This window comes from Mobula hypostoma, chromosome 12, assembly GCF_963921235.1.
Source record: "Mobula hypostoma chromosome 12, sMobHyp1.1, whole genome shotgun sequence".
In the NCBI taxonomy this organism is placed as follows: Eukaryota; Metazoa; Chordata; class Chondrichthyes; order Myliobatiformes; family Myliobatidae; genus Mobula; species Mobula hypostoma.
In genome coordinates, this window is record NC_086108.1 from 51187354 (window position 1) to 51209384 (window position 22031).

The 22031-nt window shown below is 39.7% G+C and overlaps 1 protein-coding gene across 2 annotated transcripts in view; it reads right to left on the reverse strand.

Annotated features, from left to right (window-relative positions):
* kifap3a (kinesin-associated protein 3a) overlaps positions 1 to 22031 on the reverse strand; it is a 250021-nt gene that overhangs the window by 151465 nt on the left and 76525 nt on the right. For both annotated transcript variants that reach the window (XM_063064071.1, XM_063064072.1), the window contains 4 exons: positions 21783 to 21882; positions 12339 to 12463; positions 2174 to 2272; positions 1499 to 1677 (listed from right to left, as the gene is read on the reverse strand). In XM_063064071.1, the coding sequence (XP_062920141.1) occupies positions 1499 to 1677; positions 2174 to 2272; positions 12339 to 12463; positions 21783 to 21882 (503 nt within the window). The remainder of the gene's footprint in view (positions 1 to 1498; positions 1678 to 2173; positions 2273 to 12338; positions 12464 to 21782; positions 21883 to 22031) is intronic.

Consider the following 22031-nt stretch of genomic DNA (forward strand, 5'->3'; position numbering starts at 1 on the left):
CTTGTTGAATTCCTCCAGTATTTTGTCTGTACTGCTGTAGAAGAGTTTCACCAGGATGTTGCCTGAATGAGACGGTATTAGGTATCAGGAGAGATTTTTTTGAAGCATGGGAGGGTGAAGGGTGATCTGATAAATATATAGTGTAGACAGAGTTTTATTCATGGGTAAAAATGTTAACTACTTGCGGGCATAGGTTTAAGACAAGAGAGGGACGTGTTCAAGAAGGCAAGCTTTTTGCACAAAGTAGGTGCCTGGAATAAGCTGCTCGGGGAGAAGGTAGAAGCTAATATAAGAGCAATGGTTAAAAGGCATACAGAGAGACACATGAACAGTTAGGGAATAAAGGGATATCAATTATGTGGAGGCAGCTGCGATTAGTTTAGTTTGGCATCATGGTCCATGCAGATATGATGGGCTGAAGGGCTTGCCCCCATGCTATATTGTTCTAACTCTGATAAACAGAAATTAAGATACTAATGCTGCTACCCATAAACATTTCCTTTCCTCATGCACCATCTTCAAAATCAATTAGATATCACTTATTGTATGGCACTTCTATGATTTGATCTCAAACCTGTACCCAGGCAGCATGGGACAGCAACATACTTCACATTGCCATAAAACATGCTTAAATATGTGTATGACTTAAAAAAAACTTGATTTCTTTTTGCATTTGTCATGGTTCATCTGGTTAAGAGCAAAGCATTTACTCTTTACTTTCCATTGCTTTTAAACTTCCTCTTTATGTTACTTGTCAATGTTTCTTCATATTTTTCTGCTCTGCGTGGTCTAAAATTTAATTTGCTAAATGAATATTCACAAATCTGTTAAAGTCTCATGCTACATAGATTTTTTTTTTACTTTGTTTTAAGATTTGTAAATCCAGTGCCATCCTGTACATGAATTTTTAAAATCCTGTAAATCTTGTTTGCTAATGTAATCCAAATGTTCAATAAATTAAAAGCCAATCAGTTCTATTTTGAGAAGGATGTAAAAGCAGAGGGACCTGAAGATTATACTCACATATATTTGAAACTGGCAGATCAAGCTACTAAGACAGTAACAAAAGAATATGGGATAAAATACTTGGCCAACTTGTTTTTTAAATCAAAAACTGGACTATTCTAAGAAAACATTTTGGTATGAGGAGTACCAGTAATTACATACAGTAATTCATTCTCAGTTACAGATGGGGCTAGTGTATGATTAGTGTAAACAGCCACTCCAGAGTCAGTGCAAACTCACTGGGCCTCAGGGCCTGATTCTGACCAACACGACTCAAATAAAATATTGCTGGAAAGGAAGACAGCTTTTGTTCATTACAAAATGCTTGAAAGAATGATTTTCATGTTGAATCCCTTAATCAATCTGGTTTGCATATTTGCACAGTCACAAGGACATGTGAAAATTCTAACTTCAATGTAATCATATACCACTATTGTACTTTTAATTATCTGCTTGATGTACATAAATATTTTCAGAAAAGTAGCCCACATACCATATCATTTTTGTTCTCTACAAATACACTAAGTTTTTTTAAGAAGGACATCACGAGGATCAGCAACTCAAAGTTTTCTCGATCAAGTGTTTTCACAAGCATGTGGACAATATTCTTGTTCCTCATTTTGAGTTCAGTTCTCGTGTCTTCAGCCAAATTCAACAAAAGGTAGAAGGCAACTAGCAAAGACCATTAAAAAAAACATTAGTTCAGAAAAACTGCACAAAAAGAATCTAAAGGCATTGTGTTACTATAAATAATTCTGGCTTAAGTAAGTTATATAAACCAAATTATACTTGCTAACACATTTTAAAAAGAAATCATGCAAAACTAAAGCAGTAACACTAAACATGAATAAACTCTCTCAAACAAAATTACCTATTAGATACTACTCATCTTAAAGTTAAATATATCAAAAAATATTTTCATTTGCTTAAATGAGAATTATTCAAAGCTCCCCCCAGAAACAGTCAAAAGAATTTCCTTTCTCCCCACAGTACAATCAATCACCCACTTACCACCCTCTCACCTCCCCCCAAGCCATCCCCTCCTGGATATCAACATTTGGAGTTACCTCAGTTCATGCTATACCAATTTGCTATTCTTGAGAAAATCATTGTGAAAATAAATACTTCAACTATACAATCTGAAATAAATAACACAGCAAATCTCTACCTCTCAGTAGCTGCTCCTGTTTGATAACTAAACCCTGATACTTCTTATATGTTTTCTCATAGTCCTTCTTCAGGACTTGATTATCAGCATCATCTTCGAGTAAGGCTACAGTTAAGGTACATTAAGTTAAATGATAATTCTTTATGTTTAATAAACTTCAGTAATGCAAAACATTGGACACAACTTTTTTTAAAAAGCTCTCTTTAAGAGGAAGAATGTTCAAGATAAACACTGACATTAAAGAAAAGAATCTCTTCTTACACGTTGTATGAAAAAATATTATTCAATTTCTTTGAACAGAAGCACTGCTACATTTTTTGCAGTAGGCAAATGATGGCCACTAGTTGAGAATGAACCGCAACACTGCACAAAACCACAAGGTCACAATTTGACAGGAAGCTGCTAGTCCTAATATGTGCCCTCTTGGCAAGGCAGTTTGTTTCCATAATCACACATTTCTACTCTTCCCTCACTCATCTGCAGAAGAAACATTTATCCACATCTTTGTTAACTCCAACTTCAACTCTACTCTTTTGGACACATTTCCTCTTTGCTACCAATATAAACTTCCATTTAAAACTTAGTCAAGCATATCCTTACCCACATTTTGTCATTTATCCCCGACCTGTCTTAGTGACCCTCTACCAGTACTTCAATCTTAAAATTCTCCTTCATACATTTAAAGCCTTCCTATAAAATACCTTCTATCTTTCCTCCAGCCAGCAAGCTTGAAAGTTCTTTTGTTTTCTCAGTCTGGCCTTTCATAATACACTACAATGGTTAGGGAACATAGTGGAGCACATAATTTCTGAAAACTTGTGCAAGTCACCACAGTTAATTAGGAATAGAATTTTTTTTAGTGAATCTGTTATTTCCTTTAATTAAAAGCAGTGCTAAAGAGTCTATCGGGACATACTGGCAGTAATAGCACACTTCTGTGAGAAGCTCTCACAGATTCTCCTGGTAGAGCAACAGCAGCTGCCAATGGACATGATAGATATGTTGGCAAGTTCAAAAATTATGACCAATTTCAGTCACTTATCCTGATATGCAAGTGGTGGACATGTTCGCAAGGGTAACATTGACTACAGAATTATATTGATGAAAGGAGGAGGAATCCAGAGGTCCTTGAGCTCGTCCTCATTAGGGGATCGGAGGTGGAGGAGGTCAATAATTTTAAATTCCTTGGCCTTATCATTTTAGTGGATCTTTCCTGGGACAAGTAAGTACAAATGCTATTACAAAGAAAGCATTGCAGCACCTCTACTTTCTTAGAATTTTGCATAAGTGCAGCTGGAAGTGGCAGCGGAGCCTCCCCCGTCACTTGGCCCGACCCGGAGCGTCTGATGACACGACCCGCCGATCGATCCCCGCGGGGTGCGTCCACCAACCTCAAAGAGCTGACAACAACACACTGCATCGATGGAAACCTGGAAAGATGCACTATTTACCGAGGAAGCGTGGGAAAAGAGCTGGGCTGCTGGTCAGATTGAAGCTGAGGGGCTTCAGGGTCCCTATGCCCACCATCCTACTAGCTAATGTGTAAGCCAAAGAGAACAAGGTGGATGATCTTAAAGGGAGACTCACCTACTGCAGGGGGATGCAGAACTGCTGTGTATTCTGTTTCACCGAGACCTGGCTCTCCCCTGCCATCCCCGACTGTGCCATCCAAACCTGAGGGATTTTTGATCCATTGGATGGACCGCACGGCATCTTCGGGCAAGACAAGGGGAGGTGGTGCCGACTGATTAACACTGCGTGGTGCTCGGACACAGTGGCACCGACAAGCTCCTGCAGCCCGGACCTGGAACAGCTGTCGGTGAAGTGTCGTCCCTACTATCTGCCACGGGAATTCATCTCGGTCATACTGACAGCGGTCTACATCCCCTCCCAGGCGGACGTGGAGTGTGCTCTGAACATACCGTATGCCAACATCAGTGAACTTGAGACCAGGTATCCGGAGGCTTTGCTCATTACAGCCAGGGACTTTAACCAGGCCAACCTCAGAAAGGTGCTGCCAAAGTTATACCAACATGTCTCCTGCCCCACTTGAGGCCCGAATATACTTAACCACTACCACACAGCAGTCAAGGATGCCTACCGTTCCGTCCCACGACCTCACTTCGGAAAATCGGACCATCAGGCCGCACTTCTCCTCCCGGCTTACAAACAGAAAGTGAAGTGGGAGGTCACGGTGTCAAAAGTAGAGTCGCGTTGGACGGGGGAAACGGATGAGGTCCTCCGAGACTGCTTTGAATCGGTGGACTGGTTAGTATTCAAGGACTCAGCAGCTAACCTCGATGAGTATGCCTCAGCTGTCACGGACTTTATTTGGAAATGCACGGAGGACTGTGTGTCTCGCAAGACAATCCAGGTATTCCCTAACCGGAAACCTTGGACGAATTATGAGGTCAAGTCCCTTTTAAAGGCTAGAGCTGCGGCTTTTAGGTCCGGGGATACCAGTCACTACACGGAATCCAGGCGTGAACTCCGGAAAGCCATTAAGGGCACCAAGAGGCAATATCGAGCCAAGTTGGAAGCCCAGGCTAACCAGAGGGATACCAATAGGCTATGGCAGGGTCTAAATGAGATCACTGGGCACAAAGAAAAGACTGGGAATATCAATAACTGTGGCGCTTCTCTTCCTGACGAACCAAACTTATTCTATGCAAGATTCGAACAGAAGAGGAGCATCCCGCTCCCTCCGGATGAACCAGACCTGGTGGCATCAAGATTCATTGTCACCGAGGAGGACGTTAGAAGGGCCTTCCTGAAGATAAATCAAGGAACGCGACGGGCCCAGATGGCGTCCCAGGATGGGTTCTCCGGGCCTGTGCAAGTGAGCTAGCTGGAGTGTTCGCTGACATCTACAAAATTTTCCCATATAAATAAATGGTAATTGCTTCTTCGCTTTACGACATTTCAGCTTACGAACCGTTTCATAGGAACGCTCTACCTTCGGATGGCGGGGGAAACCTGTATCACAAATGACCTGACTTGGCCCAACCAAGCAGAGTTCACTGCCAAGAAGGCCCACCAGCGCCTTTAGTTCCTGAGAAAACTAAAGAAATTTGGCCTGTCCCCTAAAACCCTCACTAATTTTTATAGATGCACTGTAGAAAGCATTCTTTTAGGGTGCATCACAACCTGGTATGGAAGTTGTCCTGTCCAAGACCGAAAGAAGCTGCAGAAGATCGTGAACACAGCGCAGCACATCACACAAACCAATCTTCCATCCGTGGACTCACTTTACACCGCACGCTGTCGGAGCAGTGCCACCAAGAAAATCAAGGACACGACCCACCCAGCCAACACACTTTTCATCCCTCTTCCCTCCGGGAGAAGGCTGAGGAGCTTGAAGACTCTCACGGCCAGATTTGGGAACAGCTTCTTTCCAACTGTGATAAGACTGCTGAACGGATCCTGACCCGGATCCGGGCCGTACCCTCCAAATATCTGGACCTACCTCTCGATTTTTTTTGCACTACCTTACTTTCCATTATTCTATTTTCTATTTATGATTTATATTTAAATTTTTAATATTTACTGATTTTTACTATTTTTAATATTTAATATTTGTAATCCAGGGAGCGGAAAGTGCAGAATCAAATACCGCTGTGACGATTGTATGTTCTAGTATCAATTGTTTGGCGATAATAAAGTACAAAGTATAAAGTATGTCATCTAAAATTTCAACAGACTTTTATAGATACACAGTGGAGATTATACTGACTGGTTGCATTGTGGGCTGGTATGAAAACACCAATACCCATGAATGAAGAAGCCAAAAAGTAGTGATTATAGCCCAGTCCATCACAGAAAAAGCCCTAACTACCACTGAGCACATTTACAAGGAGTGCTGCCACAAGAAAGCAGTATCCATCAAAAAGAGCCTCCACCATCCAGGCCACGCTCTCTTCTTCTGTTGCCTTCAGGAAGGTGGTACAGGAGCCTCAGATCCAACACAACCCAGTTCAGAAACAGTTAATACCCTTCAACCATTAGGCTCCTTAACCAGATTAGATAGCTTCACTCACCCCAGCACCGAACAACCTGTGCATTCACTTTCAAGGAATTACAATCTATGTTCTCAATACTTATTATTTTTTGTGCTTGCACAGTTTGCCTTCTTACGCACATTGGTTGTTTGGCCGTCTTTATTTGTGTGTAGTTTTTCATTGATTCTATTCTATTGTGTGTAGTTTTACATTGACTGTATCTACTGTGAATGCCTACAAGTACTTCACAGCCTTGTTAATAAATTTACTTTGAACTTTAACTTTGAAATGATAACATCAAAAGCTCCAAGGAAGGGCAGTAAGAACGGAACAGCACAGCCAAACCTGAAAAGTGTAAGTATTGCTGCTGGCAATAGACACAGTTGCACATTAAGTATTAATCAATTTATTGGTGCCTCATACCACAAATAAAGTCTCTCTTCGGAACATAGCAAAGAGAGTTTTCAGAGCCAACAACTTCAAAGATTCGAAATACAAGTTTGGAAAAAAACAGCCAGTAAATGTCGTCATACTATTGACACAAGCAATGAGGTGCAATCTTCAGACTGAGTGTTAAGGAATCATTTAGTGCACAGATTCACAAATTATAGGTGTGAAGCAAAAATGTTTAAAATGCTGAGCTAAACCATTAATAGACCATGTAGAATAGCCTGTACTGAATCAGAGTGTGGAAACTCCCTTTGTCTAAGCTAGTCCTATCAGCAAGCGCCTGGACAATAATTTTCTAATCCTTTCCTATCCATCCACCTGTTCAACTGTATTTTAGAAAAATCTATTGCCTCAGCCATTTCCTCTGGCAACTCATTCCGTAAATATACCCCTCGTGTAAAAAAAAAAGTTGTCCTTCAAGTTCCTATTAAATATTTCCCTTCTCACATTAAATCTAAAGCTTCTAGTTTTTGATTTCTCCATCCCTAGAAAAAGACTGAGTGCATTCATCCTATCCATGTCTCTCATGATTTTATACACCTCTAAGGTCACCTCTCAATCTCCTAAGCTCCAAGGAATGAAGTTCTAGCCTGTCCATTGTTCCTTGTAACTCATCCCCTAAGTCCTGGCAATATCCTTGAAAATCTTGTCTGCACTCTTTCCAGCTTGATAACAGAGTAACCAATATTCAACACAATACTCTAAGTGCGACTTCACTAGCATCTTGTACAACTATACCATGACTTACCAACTTCTATATTCAGTGCTCTATGATTCATGAAAGGAAGCACACCAAACATCTTCTTTATCACTCTGTCTACCTGTGACTCCACTTTCAGCTCCTGAACTTAAAGGTACTTGTTCTACAATTCTTCATAGGCCCTATTGTTCACAGTGAAAACCCTGCTGGGTTTGAGTTTACAAAATAACATCTCGCATTTATCTGAACTAAATTCCATTTAGCAATCCTCAGCCCACTTACTCAGTGGATTCTGACAACCTTTCTTCACTGTCCATACCACCCATACATCTTCAAATCAATGAGATGATATTTAAAAATTTGAAGCAGCTTTACCAAAGCACAATTTTTAGAAGTATAAAACAAGTCCTCAGAGTGGTAATAACAACAGTGCTGTCTTTTTCATGTTCACTTGATGCTGGTATTTCAAGTTGGTTTGATGGAAAACCAGTCACAGCGGCAAAGGAAGGGAACAAGATACTTGGGTGCAAAAGCCAAAAAGCTTTCAAATTAGTGTGATGGGAATCAGCCAGCCTCTAAATGTGTATTAAGGGTATCCCTGTACTTTATGTCCCAAGGTGAAGCACATCGCTAAAAGGTGCAAATTCATAAACAAAATAACTGCCAGCAAAGACAGAACTGCCCACTTGCATTGGACACTAGGGAACAGGGGTTTAGGACAATCCTGACGGTGACTCTGAAATCTAATAACAAGGATATGGAAACAAAAAACATTTATTGCACTCTAAGAATTTAGAAGATAAAATAAAACTTTATTTATCCAGAAGGAAATTATTGTTGCAAGGTTGCTCAGTCAGAAGTATACACTTCAAAAAACAAAATGTAATCATTGAGATATGAAACAGAATACAAAATATGCATCAAAAAGTAATAGTGCGAAATACAGATGTGCAATGAAACCATATACTTATATACTTAAGGAGTAGGAGTTGTAGAGTCTTATAGCCACAGGGAAAAAGGATCTCCTGTGGTGTTCAGTGGTGAACCTCGGTGGACTCAGTCTGTTACTAAAGGTACTCCTCTGTTTGCCCAGTATGTCATGGAAGGAGTAAAAGGGATTGTCCATAATGCTCCGTAGCTTCTGCAGCATCCTCCTCTCAGACACAGCACCAGAGAATCCAGTTCCGCCCCCAGAATAGAACCAGCCTTCCTAAACAGCTTACTGATCTTATTGGCGTCAGCTGCTCTCACCTTGCTGCCCCAGCAGACTACAGTGTAGAATAGAATGCTGGTCACCACTGGGACAGGGAACATTTGCAGCATAGTACTGCAGACATTGAATGATTGGAGCTTCCTCAGGAAGTACAGCTGGCTCTATCCCTTCTTGTACAGAGCCCCTGAATTTTTAGCCCAGTCCAGTTTATTGTCCAGATGAGTTCCCAGGTATTTGTAGTCCCGGACAACTTCCACATCTGTTCCCTTGATAGAAATGGGAATGCAGGGTGGTTTTACCTTCCTGAAGCCCACCAGGAAGCTTTTGGCTTAGTGATGTTAAGCTGTAGGCGATTCAGCCCACACCACTCAACAAAGTTGTCCACCACTTTTCTGTACTCAGCCTCTTGACCCTGGCTGATACAGCCCATAACTGCCAAATAGTCCAAAAACTTCACAGGTGGCAGGACTCAGAGTTGTATCTGAAGTCAGAGGTGTAGACAGTGAACAGGAAGGGGAATAGGACAGTCTTCTGAGGTGCCTCGTGCTGCTAACCACAGTATCTGATATACAGCTCTGCAATCTCACAGACAGTGGCCTTCTGGACAGGGTAGTCTGTAATCCATGACCCTAGTGGAGCATCTATCTACATCTCCGTAAGCTTACTCAAAAAATATGATTCTCACAGAGCTGCCTGGCTCATCCAGATGGGTATAAGCTCATTGAAGCAGGAAGATAATGGCATTCTCATGTGGTTGGTAAACAAACTGCAGGCGGTCCAGTGAAGGTGTTTTGATGGAGGTGTATCAGGACCAATACATACAAGGCCATCACTGTGACTGAGAAAGCACTGAGTCAGTCTGTCACTGGCCACAATGTGCACTGCAATCTCAATCACTTTCACTGAAGCAGTATAGTGCTGGGTTGCAAGGTAGAATCTGAATAAACTACTTGGTAGCCATTAGGGACAGGTGGGTTAAATTATTCTGGCCCCACCCCAAAATACCAATATTGCAATGGGCAGAGAGTTCCACACTGCAGCTCCAATGAAGGAATAAGGAAAACAAAAGATTGATGGCTCTAATTCCATGAACTGAGACAACTTAAGAAATTACCACCTGGGCTGCGGTAAAGGAAAGGTTAGTAGTTCCCTCTTCAAAGTTGGTGTGTATTATGGTATAGGCATTGAGGCAATTGCAAACAGAATTTGACAAAAGCCCGTCTGAGGAAGAACCTGATTTTAAACACAAACTAAACATATAAAGTCCTCCTAAGATGAGATAAGCTGGAAGTTGGATCAATGCATGTAAAAGTCCATTCTGTCAAAGAAATCAAAAGAAAACATGAAAAGGTGTAGTTGTACAACAAAGAATGGGAATAGGATATCCCCATGAGTGAGATGGTAATGCAAGCTGGTCATATCTAGAAAAAGGTACTTTCTGTGACACGAAACAATATTAAAAGCATTCTTCAAAAGACAAGGATCTGTAATACTTGAATATCTGACAGCAAGGACCAAGTATTTGTCTGTTTTGATGACTGGTAACTAAAACAAACACTGCACTACAAGTGCAGAGAGAAACTAGAGCAGAGGCAAGCACATTAGTGAAAAGAAGAAGAAGAAAGCCCTGAACTCCTAGTGGAGTCATCGGGACGCTGTCATGACACCGTTTTTTTTTAAAGCAGGCTTTCTTATTTTTACGAGACCGAGTTGCTAGCTCGGTGCTCAACCCAGCACTGATGGAAAGCGTGCAAGGGAGCTGGCTGGATTCGAACTCGGGAGCCTTCGCTCCGAAGTCTGGCGCTGATGCCACTACGCCAGCACATTATTGAAAAATAAGCCCAAAAAGACTAGAGTAGACAAGATAATCTGACCAGGCTGACAGATCCTATAAAGGTCAACAACTTTTTTCATTTTAGTTACTTAGACTACTCAAAACAAGTAATGCTGATAAATGTCTTTAGTCTGCCTTAATAGCAGGAGACCAGAACACACAAGTTCCAGGATGACGGCAGTGCCTTTACAATATCCAGAAACAAGCAATGGCTGGCACTGACCATCAAACAGAGGCCATCTCATCTGCACAATGATGCACAATTTTTAAGAAGGTACTGAAAGGCTGAGATCAGGGGCTTCCAACCTTTTTTTATGCCATGGACCAATACCATTAAGCAAGGGATCCACGGACCCCAGGTTGGGAACCTCTGGCCTAATTCAAGCAGAGAGCAAACTGGGTGCATTAAGGGAAGACTGAATGACATGTGGAAAGGGTTCAAAGGTTTTGCAGATAACAGAATGGGCATAGATTTACTGATCCACTAGTCTAGACGCAATGTATTTTTTTTTATTATTTAGAGAAAATAATAACAAAATATATTTACTGGGACCATAATTTTAAAGGAAAACTGTAGCACAGGAAGTTGGATCAGATGAGACTTAGCTGCAGAGGTAACATACTCAAGTGGATACTTCATAAACGGATTGATGAATTTTAAAGTTGTGAAGACTAAGGGGCCAACTATTGGTATGTTTACATAAATTCCCAGTGCTGTATGAGCAGATTATGGCCCTCTAATTAACACTGTCATACAAGTATTAAATAATGGCTTCATTTTATATTAATAATTAACTGATGGCTTACATTTTTTATTACTTTTGTTAATAAGACACGGTTTAGTATTTGTAAGAATTACCTTCTAAAAAAATGAATGCACCATATGGTATTACTGCAAGTCCATTACTGGACCATCCATATCTATTTGGTGAGACTGACTTCAGTAAAGAATATTTTGTTACCAGCTCTACCTGTTTATTTTAGTTCATAAACCAAAATAATCTAGACACTTAATCTTATTCATTTTGTTACTAATCTTATTCTTATTTTGCCCCTTTCAGCTGCCAGGCTTCTAAGCTGCCTAAATGCCCACTAACTCTCACTGATTATCCATTTCCCTGTCCACTGTTAAGATGCTCCTTAAAATGTACATTATAGCTTGCATATGTCAAACCTTCCTTTGGATAACATTTTGACATTTTTCAATATAGTCAGCACCATAGCACTGCAAGCAGGTGCTAATTCAGATTTTGTTGTCTTTAAATCTCTCGGATTTAAGATAGGTAAAATAGCAGCAACTGACATGGAAAAAGTGGAAATAGTAATAACTCTGGTGGGAAAAAAAGAAGAGGTCAAAGGCCATTTTATAGTGTTGGAGACAACTGTCTGTAGAGAGGTATCAAACTTTGGTGTGGTAATCAAACATTCTGGAAAGATTTAATTTCAAGAGTTGGACTGAAGGAGAACACAGTACAAGTAATTCAAAGCAGAAAGTGCTACAGGAATTTAAGGGAAATTTAAACTTAAGTTATCAAACATGACAGTGTGCTCAAAATGAAGGTTAAGTAAAAATAGATGATCAAACTGGGGACTGTGTTTTACAAAAAAGGCAGAGATGAGATTGGCAGGAGAGGGTACCATTTTCTCCAGGCATACAAAACATTAAACAATTTGTAATTATAATTTACTTATAGCTTTATATACAATAGGTTAGTAACAGCACAAAGTAAGAAACTTTTTTTTTAACTGGCTGATCCCTGAACAGCTAAAAGTAAAATTGGATGCTCATTTTTTCTTGTTTTCTTACTCAACTAAATTCAGCACATTTTTAGTTGTATTGAACTTCATTTCTAAATGGAGAAAAATATTGTAATGTTAGCACTGCTGCTGTGACAATTAGTTAGGAAACTCCAAGTTAAATGTGAAGAAACTGGTATTTGTTGTTAGATCTGGTTACACTGAAAGGATATCTACTTTCTTCTTTTTGTTAAGTTCTTCTTGCCATAGGTCATGCCTCTTCAGTTCATGGTCGATAATGTTCATGCAGAGAGCACCAATTTTATAGTGAGTAATTAGTCCGTGAAATTGAGAAAAACTGGAAGACAGAGTAGAGATTCAAGTCTAATGCAACAATGGTGTGTAATCAAATATAACAAAAATATTAATACAAATAAGCATCAACTGGATTAGTTAAGTTAAAAGGCAGTAAAACCATCTAATTTTCAAAATCTGACCTACCTACTGAAATCCAGTGGCACAGTGAACCTGCTGGTATTGCTGCTGTTTCACAGCTCCAGCAACCAGAGTTTGATTCTGATATCTGGTGCTGTATTTTGTGAAGTTTGCATTCTCCCTGGGTTTGACCCAGGACTCAGCATATCCTCTCATCTCAAAAACGTGCAAGTTGTTAGGTTATCAGACTACACTAAATTACCCTTTGGACAGGTGGCAAATGTAAAAATCTATAATGTCTTAATAGGGACGTGAGAGAGAATAGATAGGTGTGAGGGAAATAATTTTGTGTGGGGGGGGTGAAATTACTCTAGTTCAGCATAGACTTAATGAGCCAAATGACTTCCCTCACTGCCATCAGGAAATATATTACATACTGCAGTTCCAACTTTTTCCTTAAACACTGGTGTACAAAACCTCAATAGCAAAATTCATCTGCTGACCTTAACTCAGTATTCATCTGAAGTAACTGACCCATCCATTGTTTGTAAAATGATTTTGACATTTTTTAAAATAAAGTTTTGCTAGGCAAATAAGCAACCCTCTATCATAACAGACACTTGGCTGCAAGATGAACATAGCTGGGATCTAAATATTTCAAGTACTTGATACCATTTGTTGATGATAAACAACATAGTGCAGTATTGAAAAAGAAGCTTGGCTCATTAGTTCAGGAAAAAATAGCAAGGGTCAGAAAACACTAATGGCAGCATCCTCCTTCTAGCAGCTATGCTGTAGACGGAGTAAAAATGAAGAAAAGGCTCGAAGGTGCTAAGAAATGTTGAGGTTTGGGAGAATTTTAGAAATGATGAAAAATGTTGGCAGGAAGGGGTAAACCTGAGAATAAACTAGCAATGAGGAATTGAAGAAAATTAGTATTGGCCAACTTTCTTCCCTCTTGTTAGTTCAAAATCATGGCCTTCCCTTCCGCTACACTTGAAGGTCTGTAATGATTCAAGAAGGTAGCTCACCTTCATCTTTTAAAGGACAATTAGGGATGGACAATTAAATGTTGGCAAGTACAAAACTGAAAAATTTGAGTCAATCTATTTCACTGCACAAAACAGAAAGGTAGAATGTTATTAATGGGAAACTGACCAAGAGAACAATCTCTGAAAAATCAGCATTTTCCAATCCAACCTCGTATGCAGGTTACTGAAAGCTAACATTCAAGTTCAACAAGGACAGGGAAGGCAAATAGCCTTCATTACAAAAGGATTTTGTACCAGAATTAAGACATCTAACCCAATTATACTGGTTCTTACCAGCAGATGGTGAATCTTTCTGGATATTAAGGAAATCGGGGTATACAAGAGCAATGCAGTAAAATAGCAGTGAGAATGATCAGCAATGACCTTAATTTACAGCAAACCAGTGTGAAAGGGCTGAATTGACTATACCTGCTCTTAATTTTTTTTAAATTCCTATGCTCTAGTGACAAGTAGCCTCTATGGAAATGTAAATAGAGAAGACAAACAAAAGGGAGAAAAAAAAATGCTAAAACTGAGATTAAAACATAATTTTTGAAATTCCTGAATAAAAATATTCTTGAAATATCTTATGGGTTAGGCAGCAACTGTGCAGAGAACAAAACTAAGTTAATGTCACTGATTGATTACCTTCAATCAGAACTCGATAGTTCCAACTGTTTCTACGTGGGAGAACCCATAACAGTGTTGATCTACAGAGGGATCCAAAATGACAGTTGCTGAAAGTGGCCACTCAAATTAATGGGGTGGTAAAGAAGGTGTATGGCATTGGGCAACACAGTAGTGTAGAGATTAGCATAACGCTATCACAGTACCAGCAAACCAGGTTTAATTCTGCAGCTGTCTGTAAGGAGTTTGTATGATGCAAGGGTGTCATTAGGGCAGCGCAGGTCTGTCGGGACAGGAAAGTCAGTTATTATGCTGTATCCCTAAATGAAATAAAATGCTTGCCTTTTATTAGTCGAGGTATTGAGTTCAAGAATTGGAAAATTATCTTGCAGCTTTGTAAAAACTCTTGTTAGGCCCATCTGAAGTATTGCAATTAGTTCTGGTCATTCCATTATAGGAAGGATGTGGAAGCTTTGAAGAAAGTGCAGAAGTAGTTTACCAGACCGCTGCCTAGTTTAGATTAGAGGGCATGTGCTAGGTTGGACAAATTAGTGTTGTTTTCTCTTTGGACTGCGGAGACTGAGAGAAGACTTAACAGAAGTTTATAAAATTATGAGAGGTAGAGACAGCTATTATCTTTTTCCCAGGATTGAACTGTCTAATACTGGAGGGCATGCACTTAAGGTGAAAGGAAAGTTGGTGCTGGGACTGAGCTGCCAGAGATGTAGTTTTGGCGAAAATGATAGAGCTGTTCAAGAGGCTCTTAGATAGGTACATGAATATGCAGCGCAGAAAGGTTATGGACCACGTGGAGGCAGGAAGAGATTAGGTGTCATTAGCTTCATTTGTTAACACAATATCATGGGCCTGTTCTTGTACTGTTCTATGAGCTTAGGAGAAAAAAAAACAGCTTGGAAGAGCAACTTAAAGAACAGCTCCACTCAAGTCTATGAGATAAGCTAAGTTTCCAGTTGCTGACAGTTTTAACTCCTCAATCAACTCTGACCTTTCTAGTCTCTTATGCTGTTCCATCAAACCTTTATGCGAGCCTGAGGACAGCATTTCATCTTGTACCTAATCACATAATAATCAACAGAACTCAACTATAAATTCAAATGTAGAAAGCCAATCTTTCCAGTAATTCTGATTAATTCTGAATCAAGGACATCAACCTGTAACAGTAGATCAGCTTTTTTCTCCAGAGATGCTCCATGACTTGTTAAATATTCCCAGCATCTACAGTTTTTAATGCAAGAGCTTTTACAAAGTAAGACTTCAGAACTAAATATACCGTAAAAACATATATACAGTGGATAACGGCTAATTGGGCCATCAGTTAATTGGGGCAGCTGCATATTTGGGACAACTCTTATAAATTTAAAAACTCTTACTAATTTAAAAAATTAATCAGGATGCCTTTCCTTTATTTGGGACATTATGCTGCTTATTTAGGACAGGAGACTGTTGCTGAACAGTTTAAAAATAATGCTAGTCGCATGCACTTGTGCAGCCGTTAACACACTACACCGGGCTTAAAGAGAACAGTCTTTAAATAGTGCCAGCTGCATGTGTTTATATTCAAAAAAGTCATTTTTGTCACAGATAGGTGGTGAGAAATAATCAGCACAACATTTCAAAACTGTTTTGCACACTGTGGCTTCAAGCATTCAGAATTGGAAATGGCAGAAATGGGCGCAAGTGAAAATGAAATGATTTCACTACTTCAACAAGTTAGGAACTATGAAGAATTTGAAGGAATTGACAATCATCTTAAACGTGATCTTTGGTCCCCATGGACACTCAGCTCTCATCTGTGGCTCCAAGTAGTTGTTTGCATGCGACAGCAGCCACACCCCAGTACAATATTCAACAGACAGGCTAAACAAGGTGATGGTAGCCGGCAGGTCTCATAAGCCAGTGAAATGGGTCACACCTGTCTGAGCATGCACAGCTCCTGCAATCTGGGCGGTTAAGGTCTATAGCGAAACCCCATGGTCAGTAAAGTGGTTCTGCAACACTATGTGGAGAGCGAAGTGCACGACGAAGCACAGAAGTAGTCATGGTCGTCCACTGCAACCAGGGAAGGCCCCAGTCGTGACATCTACTTGTACCATTGGACCCAGAATTCTGAGGTTGAGAAAGTGGAAGTGCCTCAGTGCTTTTCCACTTTAAGAATTCTCCCGCACAGGTTTACTGTGGTCGGATATGACAGACAACCACCAGTAGTATTGGTCATGCTCCAATTTGTTCTTTATTTCGTCTAAAGATGTAATTTGTTACTCAGTTAAATGGTAGCTTGTCTTTTCTATACCTTTTTAACTAATCCCATGAAACTTTGGTTAATTGGGGCAGCCACTTGATTGGGCCAAAATGTACCAGTTCCAATGCATCCCAATCGTTTGGAATCCACTGTATAATTGCTTTCACAATAAGACACCACAGCATACAAGGAATAATAAATAACTTAGGGTAAAAAGAGTCTGAAGAAATTAAAAATAAATCAGAGCAAAAGTACCAACCCAAGAAAAATTCCTTGGATTTAGAGCACGCATTCTAAGATTTTAAAAAGAGATGCCTGCAAAAACAGATGGTGATTTTCCAAAATCCATACTTTATAGAATTCTGAAAAGGACCCAATATAAAGGAAAAGTGCAAATGTTTGTACACCTCGTATGGAATTAGGGAAAGTATACAGGGAACTCAAAGTATGTAAGCCTTTGCTCAAAACCAGAATTTACAATGAATGAACTGATAACAGAGCATTCGTAAAAGGTTAACGTGATTATATGAAATCAACAGTGTTACAAAGAGAAAATAATATTTAACAAATTCTATAGGGATGAAACTAACTGGAGAAGACAGATGTTCAAGTCGATAGTGTATTTGCAGAAGTCAGTTGAAGAATACAGAATGTCTGAAAAAAGATTATTAAATATTGGTGGTTACAAAGACAAGGTGTGCTCATACAATTAATTTGAAGCTAACATGCAGATATGTAAAGTATTAATGGAAAGTTGGCCTTGATCGAGTACAAGACCATGGAAGTCTTACTGCAACAGCACAGGAGTTGGGAGACACTCTACCTGCAATACTGCATATAGTTTTGATCTCCCTACTTAAGGACTAATACGTCTGTTCTAAAGCCTATGAATCTAGGTTCACAAGGTTGAATCATTTAATTAGGAAGTGGTCCAATGAGGAAAGCTTGAGCAGAACAGGACTGTGCTGCCTGGAGATTAGAAAAACACTTAAGGGAAGACACAAAATTATGAAGGAATCCAGAGTGAGGATGTTTCATTGTTAGCAGAATCTAAATCACAAGGGACCATGGAGTCAATCTATGGAGTTAGCGGTTTAAAACACACATGATAAAGAAATACATCTCTCAAGGTACTGAGAATGCTCAAAATTCTGAATCAGAACCCGGTTAATATCACTGCCGTATGTTATGAAATTTGTTATTTCACGGCAGCAGTACATTGCAATACATAATAATAAAACTACAGATTACAATAAGTATATATTAAAAAATAAATGAAGTAATTAGCACAAAAAGACAAAAAAAATAGCGAGGTAGTGTTCAAGGGTTCACTGTCCAGGAAATCTGATGGCGGATGGGAAGGAGCTGTTCGTGAAATGTTGAGTATGTGTTCAGCCTCCTGTACTCCCTCCTTTATGGTAGCAATGAGAAAAGGGCTAACCCTTCCTGAAGTTCATAATCAATTCCTTTGTCTTAATAATGTTGAGTGCAAGGTTTTCGTTGCAACACTACTTAACCAGCTGTTCTACCTTGTCCCCATGCGCTTCCTCGTCATCATCTGAGATTCTGTCAATAATAGTTGTGTCATCAGACAACTTATAGATGCAGTTTGAGTTGTGCCTAGCCACATAGCCATGGGTGTAGAGTAGAGCAGAGCAGTGGGCTAAGCACACATCCTTGAGGTGCAGTAGTGTTGATTGTCAGCAAGATGTTATTTCCGACCTGCACTGACTGTGGTCTCCCAGTGAGGAAGTCAAGGATTCAGTTGCAGGGTGGGATATAGAGACACAGGTTTTGGAGCTTGTTTTGGAGCTTACTGAGGATATGATGGTGTTGAACACTAAGGTGTAATAAATAAACAGCAGCCTGATGTAGGTATTGCTATTGTCTAGGTCCAAGACCAACAGAAGAGCTAGTGAGGATGCATATGTTGTAGACCTATTGTGGCAATAGGCAAATTGCAGTAGGTCCAGGATCTTGCTTTGGAAGGAGTTGATTCTAACTATGACCAACCTCTCTAAGCATTTCAAATGCAAGAAGCCAATTAATTCTTACAAGACAAAACCTAACATCATAAATGGCTGTGATGCTTCACTCCCAGATGAGCACAATGCTTTTTATGCATACTTGAAAAGAGAGAATAAAACATGTGTGCTGTATCTGGTGACCATGTAATTTCTGATTCAGAGACCAAAGTCAAACATCTTTCAAAAGGTTGAACCCTCTTAAAGCATCAGGCCCTGATGGTAGGGCATTGAGCTCATCAGGGAGTGAAGCATCACTGCTAGTCATTATGTTAGGTTTCAGCCTGCAAACCCTGCCAGAGCTGGTATGCATCCAGTTCCATCTCTAACTTCAATCGAAATTGTTTTCTCCCTCTTACAATAGCCTTCCATAAGTCATACCTGAACCTCCTCTATAGCTCTGATCACCAGTCTTAAATGCCACAGAGCTAGCTCTCAGCAGACTACACGTCTCCTGGATCATCCACAGCTTTTGGTCGGGTATGTCCAGTATATTCTCGAAGGCACACACTCATCAATACAGGTCTTGATGAAGTCAGTGACAACTGTCATATATTAAACGCAAACAACAGGAATTCTGCAGATGCTGGAAATTCAAGCAACATACATCAAAGTTGCTGGTGAACGCAGCAGGCCAAGCAGCATCTATAGGAAGAGGTGCAGTCGACGTTTCAGGTTAAGGGTCTTGGCCTGAAACGTCGACTGCACCTCTTCCTATAGATGCTGCTTGGCCTGCTGCGTTCACCAGCAACTTTGATGTATGTTACTGTCATATATTAATTCACATTCAAAGATGAGATGGAACAGCATGATAAGTGTTCTTGATGGTGGTATAACAGTTTTCAAGTGTGCTGGCTCCTCTAGTTGTTCAGAGACTTCATCAAGCTGGCCTGAAATCTCCCACAATGATAAAGAAGGTATCAGGGTTTTCTGACTGCTGATCATGGTGCTCAGCTTCTCCAGTGCCAGCCAGATGCTGGCCTAAACTGGAATGTACACCGCTACCAGATTTACAGCAGAAAAGACCCTAAACAGATAAAACACCACTAGATGTTCCAGGTCGGGGAACTCAGTGGTTAAAGGGTCAGGCAGCATCAGAGCAAATCAACAGTTGACATTGCAGGTCGAGACCCTTCAGTGTGCATAAAATAGCAGGAAAAGGCCAAAAAAGACTGGTTGGCCTATTCAACAAACCAAATACTCAAAACATGACTGAGAGATTTCACAAATATATCTCCCTGAAAGCGGCTCTACAGGTTGATAGGGTGGTAAAGGGTGGCATTTATTAGTTAAGGAATTGAGTTAAAGATTTGAGAAGTTATGTTGCATCTTTATAAAACTAATTAGCCGCATCTGGAGCATTGCATTCATTTTGGTTACCCCATTATAGGAAGGATATCAAGACTTTGGAGAGGGTGCAAAAGAGGTTTAACCAAGATGTTAGCTGGATTAGAGGGCACATGCTAAAAGGAAAGTATGGATAAACTTGGGTTATTTTCTCTGGAGTGGTGGAGGCTGAGATGAGTCTAATAGAATCTTATAAGATGATGAGAGGAAAAGATAAAGAGTGGAAAGCCAGCATCTTTTTCCCAAGGATGAAATGTCTAATAACAGAGATGAGAGAGAGTAAGTTCAAAGGAGATGAGTGGGTCAGTGAGTGTGAAATGGAGACACCTCTTTTTCCCTTATTAGGAAGGGGGAGAGGGTGGGGGGGAGGGGAGACACAGAGACAGAGAGAGACACAGAAAGAGACAGAGAGACAGACAGAGAATGAGAGAGAGAGAGAGAGACAAAAAGACAATGAATGAGTATGAATTACCGGGTGAACGAGTAGTCTTTGGGGTACTGCAAGTCTGTGTCTTTATTGATTCTTTGTTGTACATTTGAGTGCTCAGTGGGGGGTGCTGATGCTTTTTCACTGGTGGGGGAGGGGGATTGTCACTTTGCTGCTGTGTGGGGGGGGAGCTGAGGGAGTGCTTTGGAGTTCTAACATTTAATTGTCATTCATTCTTTGGGGCACTTCTCTGTTTTCATGGATGTTTGCGAAGAAAAAGAATTTCAGGATGTATATTGTATACATTTCTCCAACATTAAATGTACCTATTGAAAGCTATTGAATTTTTTTTTAAATCACTCAAAAGGTTTTAAAAATAGTCATAACATTGAGCAAAAAACAGAAGGATATGGACATTGTATAGGGAAAAAAGAATTAGCTTAGTTGGGCATTTGATCACTAATTTAATTAGTTCAGAATACTGAAATAAGGAAAAGATATCTGCATTTATACTTAAGAGAAAACAGCTTACAAATATTAACACAAATTTAAATATCACCTACCAATAGTGATCCGAAAGAAATCGCATTGCACTTATCATTTTATCTTATCATCTATAAAAACAAAGTCAAATATATACCTCATCCAAATGAGCGCTAAGATCACACCTCTAAAGATGATCCATACTCAACTTTTAATTCAAAATCGGAAATGGAATTTGCTATGCATAAATTTGATTCATCAACAATGCATTAAATGATATTGACCCACGAATCTTATTTGAAACAAGTTCTTAAAGGAGCTAAGTGAAATGAATGATGAAAAAATCTGGAAGAGGAATTCAAGAACATGGGAGTTTGATATCCTTTAAGTTACGGCAGCGAGGATAAAAAGAACAGATGCATAAAGAGTAAGGAATTTAGTGTTCAGAGGAGCAATATCTAGATGTGAGGGTTAGAAGGACATTGATTTACTTATTTATTATGACACAGGAAGCCTTCTGACTAATCCAGTTTATGCCAGCAGAGAAATTCCCCTTCTCTATGTTTACTTGTGGCCCTGCAACTTAATGTCTCTTACATCAACTCCCCTTTTTCATTCTTTTGCCATCTCCCTAAGCAGTAATTTCCAATGGTCAATTAAACTACCAGTGATTAACCCATCATCAGACCCTAGTCCCAAGAGCCAGGAGGCTGCAGCACTAACAGCTGTACATCACTGTGCCATTCTGAAGAACTAAATAAACTTTTTTTAGGTTTATGATGTGATACAATAAAGTTCTTAACTGAAGATGATGGCAACAAAAACCATCCACCCTTGGTTGCAAAGATTTTAGGTCAAATGATTTACAATTGTCAGCATTTTCCAGGGTTTTTAAAATTAAGTGATTTATACTGTATATTGAGATAATTACATTCAAAAGTTCTGAAGTTTATAAGCAATATTTACTAAGAGTAAAATATTGGTATTGCTCATTCCAGAGTTCACAGATACACTGTAACAATTTCACATGTAATCAATCTCACCTGGAGAAACAGAAAAAGATGTAAATAATATTGGTTGCAAGTTCCACACTTTGCTTCCAGTCCTCTCTCAACACTCGCGCCAATGCTCCCAATGCAGTCTCTGAAAATAGAAATACAACTACTTTAAAATATGAAAATAGGGAAAATTTGTCAAGTGAATTAACTCTTTACAATGTAGACCCAAAATGTCAATCAATGCAGATGCAACTCAATAGGCAAAGTTTGTTAACCCTTTGCAATTACCTAGCT